Source organism: Nerophis lumbriciformis, linkage group LG17, assembly GCF_033978685.3.
Source record: "Nerophis lumbriciformis linkage group LG17, RoL_Nlum_v2.1, whole genome shotgun sequence".
NCBI lineage: Eukaryota > Metazoa > Chordata > Actinopteri > Syngnathiformes > Syngnathidae > Nerophis > Nerophis lumbriciformis.
Genome location: NC_084564.2, coordinates 26,258,995 through 26,269,401, shown reverse-complemented (window position 1 = coordinate 26,269,401; position 10,407 = coordinate 26,258,995). Strand labels below are relative to the sequence as shown.

At 37.9% G+C, this 10,407-nt stretch overlaps 1 protein-coding gene across 1 annotated transcript in view; it reads right to left on the bottom strand.

Annotated features, from left to right (window-relative positions):
• Positions 1 to 308: 308 nt before the first annotated feature.
• Positions 309 to 10,407, bottom strand: part of ttc12 (tetratricopeptide repeat domain 12) — a 106,568-nt gene continuing 96,469 nt past the window's right edge. Inside the window, exons 21-22 of the mRNA XM_061972979.1 lie at positions 6,908 to 6,981; positions 309 to 488 (exon numbers count right to left, since the gene is read on the bottom strand). Coding sequence (XP_061828963.1) covers positions 6,912 to 6,981 — 70 coding nt within the window. The 3' untranslated portion in view covers positions 309 to 488; positions 6,908 to 6,911. The remainder of the gene's footprint in view (positions 489 to 6,907; positions 6,982 to 10,407) is intronic.

The window sequence follows — 10,407 nt, the reverse complement described above, 5'->3', positions numbered from 1 at the left end:
GCCGCTAGATGGCTTGTTCAAAATTCTGGACTATCACCAGATGACCTCTTTCTTGGTCAAAATGTTTCCTCTCCTTGGAAGATGGATCACATGGCAGCTAATGGACACTTATTGCTTCCCTCTTTTCATTACTGCCCTGAGATCATTTGTCATCATTACTCTGCGCTACCAGGTTATCGTACATTAGATAGAGATAAGGACAGAAAGCGCCAACCTTCTATCTGCAAATGCCCATTACCATGTACAGTGTGGAGCAGATTGAGGGCTTTAATGTGTCTGTGGGACAAATGAACATTAGGCTCAAGGGGTGCTGTTAATCATTCATTGAAATGCAAGGCAAGATGTATCTGTATGCTGTCAAAGGGTCACTTGACGGTGCATGTGTGTTAGTCACTGTGGATTCTCTCTCAAGTGATGTTTCAGCGCAGGATTTCACAGTCGAGCCCCTTTGTTTGCGTGGTAACCTTGACAAATCTTCCTTTCCAGCCCTAAATGCAAAAAGCGACAAACAAAACATATCACTCAGGTTTGTTTCCTTGAAATCTTTTCAAGACAATCACATTGTTTCCATCCATCCATCCATTTTCTACCGCTTATTCCCTTTTGGGGTCGCGGGGGGCGCTGGAGCTTATCTCAGCTACAATCGGGCATAAACAATCACATTGTTCTATTGTTGGGCACTTTGGGGAAATATATGTGCTGTATGAACTTCGGGGGGGTGAACGGTACTTTGGGCTGTGGGATTGAGTGTGTTGTGCAGGTGTTTGAGTTGTATTGGCGGGTTATATGGACGGGAGGGGGGAGGTGTTTGTTATGCGGGATTAATTTGTGGCATATTAAATATAAGCCTGGTGGTGTTGTGGCTAATAGAGTATATATATGTCTTGTGTTTATTTACTGTTTTAGTCATTCCCAGCTGAATATCAGGTCCCACCCGCCTCTCACAGCATCTTCCCTATCTGAATCGCTCCCACTGCCCTCTAGTCCTTCACTCTCACTTTCCTCATCCACACATCTTTCATCCTTGCTCAAATTAATGGGGAAATCGTCGCTTTCTCGGTCCGAATCGCTCTCGCTGCTGGTGGCCATGATTGTAAACAATGTGCAGATGTGAGGAGCTCCACAACCTGTGACGTCACGCTACTCGTCTGCTATTTCCGGTACAGGCAAGGCTTTTTTATCAGCGACCAAAAGTTGTGAACTTTATCGTTGATGTTCTCTACTAAATCTTTTCAGCAAAAATATGGCAATATCGCGACATGATCAAGTATGACACATAGAATGGACCTGCTATCCCCGTTTAAATAAGAAAATCGCATTTCAGTAGGCCTTTAAATAAGATATGTTTCTCCCTGTTATGGCTGCGTATGGTGGAAGGCCGGAGGAACAAAAACATTTTATTTTAATAAAGTAGAAATAATACAAAAAAATGCAAAACAAAGGAGGAAGACAAAAAAAAGCCAATGTTACACAGAAATGGGTACAATTGGCAACATTTTGGCTACGTTGAATTGTATTAGTGTAAACATGTGATGTACTTCCATGGACTGTAACTTAGTCAAAGCATGTTGAAACTAGCCCAGCTATGAGGTGGCGACTTGTCCAGGGTGTACCTTGGTATAGGCTCCGGCACACCAGTGACCCGAGAGGGACAAGTGTTAAAAAAAATGGATGGGCAGATGTTCAAACCAAACCATTGTTAATGCCAAGGTCAATAACCTTCCTTTTCTATTTCCATAAAGATTCTTGCTGTGCAATTATGTGCTTAAGGACTTGGATGTGAACGTCAGATCCAATTATCTAGCGTAATGAGGCTGCTTGTAATCACCTTTTCTCTGGTTTTACTGGTTTGCACGATTCACTTTCACCTTACCTGATTTCCACTCTCGCACTGTCAACACACACACACACACACACACACAAACGCACCCAAACAAGCACACACACACATCCTCCTTGGTTTCTCAACAGTCATTTTTCTCAAGCCTCCCTTTTGGTTTTCAGGACCATTATTTCATTGTGGTGGTTGAGTCGATTCGTATATTATTCTGAACAAAAGCATTCACACACAGCACTGTGTAAACGGCCTCCACGGCATTGAACAACTTTGTTAAAACATTTTTTTTAAAGGCAGGCTTCACAACACATCGTTAAAAACGCCTGGACATTTTAGGCGATCATCTGCTTTTAACTTTTTCAGGAACAGTTTAGGAAGTTGAAATTTGGTGTGGGAGCTAGCTTCTGACCTTACAATGGTTCTCCTGGATAAATGGACAAAAAATTCCCTGGATACACACTGCAAAAACTGAAATCTAAGTAAGATTAAATATCTCAAATAAGGGTGACATTTACTTATTTTCTGTCTAATAAGATAATTCTTCTCGCTATGCAGATTTTATGTTGGAGTGTTTTACTTGTTTTACGTGTTTTGGTCCTAAATGATCTCAGTAAGATATTACAGCTTGTTGCTGAGATTTGATGACCTATATTGAGTAAAACATGCTTGAAACTAGAATATCAAGAGTTGCAAAGCTGTGTCATCAACACTCACAAGACCAAAACTACTTTTTTCAAGTAATAATTTCTTATTTCAAGCATGAAAAAGAAAAATCATGACTTTGACACAATTGTGTCTCATAATTAAAACAGATGACAAACAAATGGACTTTGCGGTTTTATTTTCAATGAAACAATAGAACATACGTACTCATATAGTAGTACAGTTGGCACAGTGCAGTAAACTGACAGTTAATATTTAAACATTTAACATGTGACATTTATAACAATTTTGAACAGAAATAGTTCATGCACATTCAGGTAAATTCCTCAAAATTACAATTAAAAATTTTTTGGACGGTGGCCAGGTTGTATACATGCGCACTAATTGACTGAAAGAGCACGCACTTGGCGCGATGATGTCATGTTATAGATGGAAAAATGCATTTTTAGACAATATGATTTGCCTGAGCGGCTAGGAGAGCCCAAGAGTAACAAGCGGTTGCCATGTTGCTTTTCCATTAAGAACAATAGATTAGTTTTTAGTATAAGTTTGCTGGTTTCAAGAAAGCGCATATCATTATGTCAAGATAATGGCACTAGCATTTACTTAATTTAAGAATATTTGTCAACATATTGAGCAAAAAGGTCTCTTTTTTTTCTATCAAGAAAAGTACACTTGTTATTAGTGAGAAAATACTTATTTTAAGGTATTTTTGGGTTCATTGAGGTTAGCTAATTTTACTTGTTTTGGAAAGTCTTGACAAGCCAAATTTTCTTGTTCTATTGGCAGATAATTTTACTTAGTTCAGGTAAAATACCCCTAATTTTTGTATTTTTTTTCTTGTTTTTGAACACTGACTTTTTGCAGTACACGCCACCATATTGGAAGCACTTTAGTTTAAAATATGTGGTTATACATGTTTAAAAAAAACTAAGCATTGTTAGCCTGACAGCTATCTGTTTCGGAAACAATGCAGATGGAACTGCAACATAATAAGCCCACCTGAGATTAATTGTTGCTGCTCAAATAGGGGTTGGCACAGAGATCTTAATTTGCCCTAGTGCAGAAAACAGCAAATGTACAAGGGCAACACAGTATACTCATTATTGCACCGCTCTATAGTTTGTATTCGCAAAAGTTACTTCCATAATAAAAACAGACAGAATTACTGGTAGATATACAGTATTTCAGTTGATAAGCTTTTCTATGTCCACCCAACATTGGTGTGCGCACGCAAAGGTATAGTAGATAAGGCTGCTGGGTGCTGACCACTTTTAATCTAATGCAGCAAAATAAAATCGATCTTGTTACAGTAATACAAAACTACATCAGGAAGTTGCCTACAACCACAGCGGTTTTTGACACAGTGCTAATAATAGGCTGCATGTGTTATAGGAGACTCTTTTAATTTATACTTACTGGCTTTTGACCCAGCATGAGACTTTGAATTGTTTAAACAGTTTTTTAACTTGTTAACTGCTTTTTTCCAACAAAAATTACTCTTAAGATCATTTGTATTTGCTTTTTCTATGTGCATGTGTGTGTGTATATATATATATATATATATATATATATATATATATATATATATATATATATATATATATATATATATATATATATATATATATGCATATATATATATATATATATATATATATATATATATATATATATATATATATATATATATATATATGCATATATATATATATATATATATATATATATATATATATATATATATATAATATATATCCATCCATCCATTTTCTACCGCTTGTCCCTTTTGGGGTCGCGGGGGGTGCTGGAGCCTATCTCAGCTGCATTTGGGCGGAAGGCGGGGTGCACCCTGGACAAGTCGCCACCTCATCACAGGGCCAACACAGATAGACAGACAACATTCACACTCACATTTACACACTAGGGACCATTTAGTGTTGCCAATCAACCTATCCCCAGGTGCATGTCTTTGTATGTGTATGTATATATATATATATATATATATATATATATATATATATATATATATACATACATGTATACACATATATATAAGTATATATACATACATATATATATATATATATATATATATATATGTATATATATATATATATATATATATATATATATATATATATACACACACACATATATACGTTACGTTGATATACTTAAGTTAATTAAAAGTTCTAATAAAATAAATGTAGATATAATAAAATGGGGTGCATTTGCTTCAATTATGCAATTTTTTCCAAAATATATATTTTTGCACAATTCTCTGCATTCCTACTTTTCACAATGTTGTCTTGTCCTGGGCAGCGAAAACAGCCAATATTTATCCCAACAGCAGTCGCACATATCCAAATAGCGGGTGTAAATATTTAGCTTTCAGCAGTCAAGCACTGACCTTCCCCAAGTGGGTTGGTTGTGTTGTCAAACACAAAGAGTCCAGCTCTCTGGTGTTTCGACCGAGGAATCCCTTTTTTTATTTTGCAGTAGGGGACTTTTCTTTTATCTGCAACTCTCGCAAGCACATTTGTTTAATTTAAGATTATTAACACGAGTGCAATAAAGAAAAGGGATCAATTATTCATAAAATTCACTTGACTTAAGTGTCAAAAGAGCAAACATCTGTGGAATGTTAAGAACACTAAAAACTAGAGATGTCCGATAATGGCTTTTTTGCCGATATCCGATATTCCGATATTGTCCAACTCTTAATTACCGATTCCGATATCAACCGATACCGATACATACAGTTGTAGAATTAACCCATTATTATGCCTAATTTTGTTGTGATGCCCCGCTGGATGCATTAAACAATGTAACAAGTTTTTCCAAAATAAATCAACTCAAGTTATGGAAAAAAAATGCCACCATGGCACTGCCATATTTATTATTGAAGTCACAAAGTGCATTATTTTTTTTAACATGCCTCAAAACAGCAGCATGGAATTTGGGACAAACTCTCCGTGAGTGAGCATGAGGAGGTTGAGGTGGGCGAGGTTGGGGGGGGTAGCAGGGGGTGTATATTGTATCGTCCCGGGAGAGTTAGTGCTGCAAGGGGTTCTGGGTATTTGTTCTGTTGTGTTTATGTTGTGTTACGGTGTGGTGCGGATGTTCTCCCGAAATGTGTTTGTCATTCTTGTTTGGTGTGGGTTCACAGTGTGGCGCATATTTGTAACAGTGTTAAAGTTGTTTATACGGCCACCCTCAGTGTGACCTGTATGTCTGTTGACCAAGTGTGCTTTGCATTCACTTGTGTGTGTGAAAAGCCGTAGATATTATGTGATTGGGCCGGCACGCCAAGGCAGTGCCTTTAAGGTTTATGGTCCTCTGTACTTCTCCCTACATCCGTGTACCACTCCGTACAGCGGCGTTTTAAAAAGTCATAAGTTTGACTTTTTGAATTCGATACCGATCACTTCCGATATTACATTTTAAAGCATTTATTGGCCGATAATATCGGCAGTCCGATATTATCGGACATCTCTACTACAAACCTAAACTTAAACTTATACATATACATACATACATACATACATATATATATATATATATATATATATATATATATATATATATATATATATATATATATATATATATATATATATATATATATATATATATATATATATATATACATACATATATATATATATATATATATATATATATATATATATATATATATATATATATATACATACATATACATACACATATATATATATATATATATATATATATATACATACATATATATATACATATATATACATATATATGTATACATATATATACATATATATGTATATACATATATATATATATATATATATATATATATATATATATATATATATATATATATCCATCCATTTTTCTACTGCTTGTCGCTGGGGGTGCTGGAGCCTATCCTAGCTGCATTTGGGCAGAAGGCGGGGTACACACACATATATATATATATATATATATATATATATATATATGTATATATATATATATATATATATATATATATATATATATATATATATATATATATATATATATATATGCGTGTTACATTTTCACTATTATTATTCATGTGTGTTGCTTCAGCTTAGCCAGCATCACTCATTCACATTGTTACAATTGCCATACTGTTGACATATTCAGGACAAACCTGGATTTATGTAACCAAGTTCAACACAATCATTTACATTATGACGGGTGCGGTATTGGAAATTATTAATCACGTTAATATGGTTAAGACTGAGTGAACTGGCGCCACCGTCGCTGCATCTTCATGCTAATTAGTTATATCCACATGGGTTTGAGAAAAGAGGTCATTCAAGGGCATTATGAATGTTTATGAAATAATGCAATATGTAGTTAAAAAATATCTATTCTCACATCATTATTTGATGAGCTTCATACAGGAGTGCAGGATCTCAAAGCCGTGGAGGTCTCGAAGTTTGCTCACATGTCTGACAATAAGAAAGAAAAAAAAGTGTTATCATTTTCTCATTCTTCAACCTTGAAGAATACATAGTTCAAACAATAATACACACAGGAAAATGACTTCCAGCAGCCACATATCATCATGTCATAAAGCATGTCCTCGATCATTTTTTTCTTTACGCAACACTGGGTCTAATTAGCGAGGAGAGGAACTGGAAATGAGAAGGCTAATCGACCTAATATGACTTGCCGCCTTGTTTTCAAATGCTCTTCGGCGTCTAACAGTCAAAACACATTCATTCTCTGACGCCTTGTACTTCTTTTCCTATCTCTCACTTTGTGTACCTGCATGTGCTATAATGAAGTGAAACAGAGTGCCTGCAACCAGTAGAGGTTGCGCGATTTAGACATCAATTATATAAACGATAGAAGTTGTCATATCGTGATAAACAGTGTTCTGAAAATTACTTTAAAAAAGTAATTAATTATAGTTCCTCATTACTTTACCAAAAAAGTTTAATAATTACTAACATAATTACTCTTTAATAAATGTAATTTAATTACTAAGGAAAGTAAATAATACCTTACTTAAAAAAAAAAACCTTAAAATATCTGGCATATAGCTGAGAGACGTTTCATAAGAGGACAAAGCTGTTGCCTTGTGCCATGTGACGTCAATGAAGGTTTCAGCTCCTTGTTTGTTAGTTTTAGCAGTCAGCATCTGGAGTGTATCCTCTCTGATCTTTTTGAATCTTTTTACTGGATTGTGTTGCCTCTGGTTAATAAAGAGATTGAATGTGTCTCCATGGCTGTCACACATTATTGTCAACAAACGGTGTATTGTTTGGATGGCAAGTTTGTCACTTCCAACATTGATTTGTCTGTTCATGATTATTCACATTGTGTACTTGTGCGTATGTTGTTGTCTGCTTTGTCACTAGGATGTGGCCTCTTCCTATTTGATATCAATGCTGCCATGCTGCTTGCTGCTTTCAATAGTAAAACGATATCGCCTGCATTGAACTTGCTGCACTTATGGCGCTGTCTTGTCCTTGACATAAAACCACATCAAAGTAGTGTGCCTAGTTACATCAAGCTATCGCTAATGGCGTTGTAACGGACCTATAAGTACAAACTTCGTTTCTATATGAGTTGGGAAATTGTGTTAGATGTAAATATAAACGGAATACAATGATTTGCAAATCCTTTTCAACCCATATTCACTTGAATGCACTACAAAGACAAGATATTTGATGTTCAAACTTTTTTTTTGCAAATAATCATTAACTTAGAATTTCATAGCTGCAACACGTGCCAAAGTAGTTGGGAAAGGGCATGTTCACCACTGTGTTACATGGCCTTTCCGTTTAACAGCACTCAGTAAATGTTTGGGAACTGAGGAGACACATTTTTTAAGCTTCTCAGGTGGAATTCTTTCCCATTCTTGCCTGATGTACAGCTTAAGTTGTTCAACAGTCCGGGGGTCTCCGTTGTGGTATTTTAGGCTTCATAATGCGCCACACATTTTCAATGGGAGACAGGTCTGGACTACAGGCAGGCCAGTCTAGTACCCGCACTCTTTTACTATGAAGCCACATTGATGTAACACGTGGCTTGGCATTGTCTTGCTGAAATAAGCAGGGGCGTCCATGGTAACGTTGCTTGGATGGCAACATATGTTGCTCCAAAACCTGTATGTACCTTTCAGCATTAATGGCGCCTTCACAGATGTGTAAGTTACCCATGTCTTGGGCACTAATACACACCCATACCATCACAGATGCTGGCTTTTAAACTTTGCGCCTATAACAATCCAGATGGTTCTTTTCCTCTTTGGTCCGGAGGACACGACGTCCACAGTTTCCAAAAACAATTTGAAATGTGGACTCAACAGACCACAGAACACTTTTCCACTTTGTATCAGTCTATCTTAGATGAGCTCAGGCCCAGCGAAGCCAACGGCGTTTCTGGGTGTTGTTGATAAACGGTTTTCGCCTTGCATAGGAGAGTTTTAATTTGCACTTACAGATGTAGCGACCAACTGTAGTTACTGACAGTGGGTTTCTGAAGTGTTCCTGAGCCCATGTGGTGATATCCTTTACACACTGATGTCGCTTGTTGATGCAGTACAGCCTGAGGGATCGAAGGTCACGGGCTTAGCTGCTTACGTGCAGTGATTTCTCCAGGTTCTCTGAACCCTTTGATGATATTACGGACCGTAGATGGTGAAATTGTCACACCTGGGTGAAGTCTTGTCTGGGTTTCGTCTGTTGTCATGTTGTCTTGCCATTTCCTGTTTTATTTTGAAAGGTTAACTCTCCCTCTCGTTTCAGGTCACTTGCCCTTCCTCCTGTTTCACTGGTCTGATGTCTCTCCTGATTGCCTGATTGTTCCCACCTGTGTCACACTCCCTCATGTGTATAAATGTCTCGTCCTCCTCTTGTCTTGTGCCAGAGTGTCTCGTTACTTCATGTGCGTACCTCCAGCGTTCCCTTGCCATAGCATTGTCCACAGCCACAGCCACGTTTCTTGTATTTCTTTTGGATCCATGGGAGTATTTTGATTTGTAAGTTTTCTCAGGTAAGATTAGCTTCCTAGCATCACCTCCATTGGAGCGACTTTTGTTATACTTAGTAGTTTTTTTGTTCATAGCCCCTTTTTCCCTCCGTAGATGGAGCGTTTTTGAGTTATTGATATTTTTGTTAGTTTAGAGCTCAGGTCAGTTGTGTTTTTATAGCCTGTTTTGTTTTTCCTGTTTTGGACCCCTTCCCTTGTCCAAATAAATATATTGTCTTCAAATCCTGCATCTGTGTTCAGAGTCCTGTTCTGGTCGTGACAGTACACTCTGGCCTGTATGGACACAGCAGGGTTGAAGCAGTGGGCCGCGACCCTTCATGCGCAGGAATCCCGCCTCTCCGCTCATGAGGAGCGGGTGGCAGTCTTGGGCCAGGGAATCCAGGGGATCGCCCGAATCCAAGAGAACTTTCAGACCGCTGTTACCTCCCAGGTGGGCCAACTTGCGGAACAGGTGCAACTTTTGTTCACCCAAATGACCAAGCCTGGTCCCGCACCCCATGTGCCTGAGCCGCAGCCAGCCCCCATGACTCAGGTACTCCCTACCATTCATAGTGGGGTGGGAGCCCGATTGGCCCCTCCAGAACGCTTTGCGGGCGAACCCGGACAATGCAAAGAATTTATCATAAGCTGTGAGATGCATTTGGAGCTCTCGCCCCATGCCTTTCCCACCGATCGTGCTAAGGTGTCTTTTATGATCTCTTATCTGGCGGGGAGAGCAAGGAAATGGGCCATGGCCGAGTGGTCCAGGGGCTCTCACATATGCAGCTCACTCCAAGACTTCACAGAGACTCTCCAAAGGACTTTTGATCCTGTCTCTACTGAGCGCGAAAGGGCCAGAGAGCTAAGTAGGATTCGTCAGGGGAAAGAATCAGCTT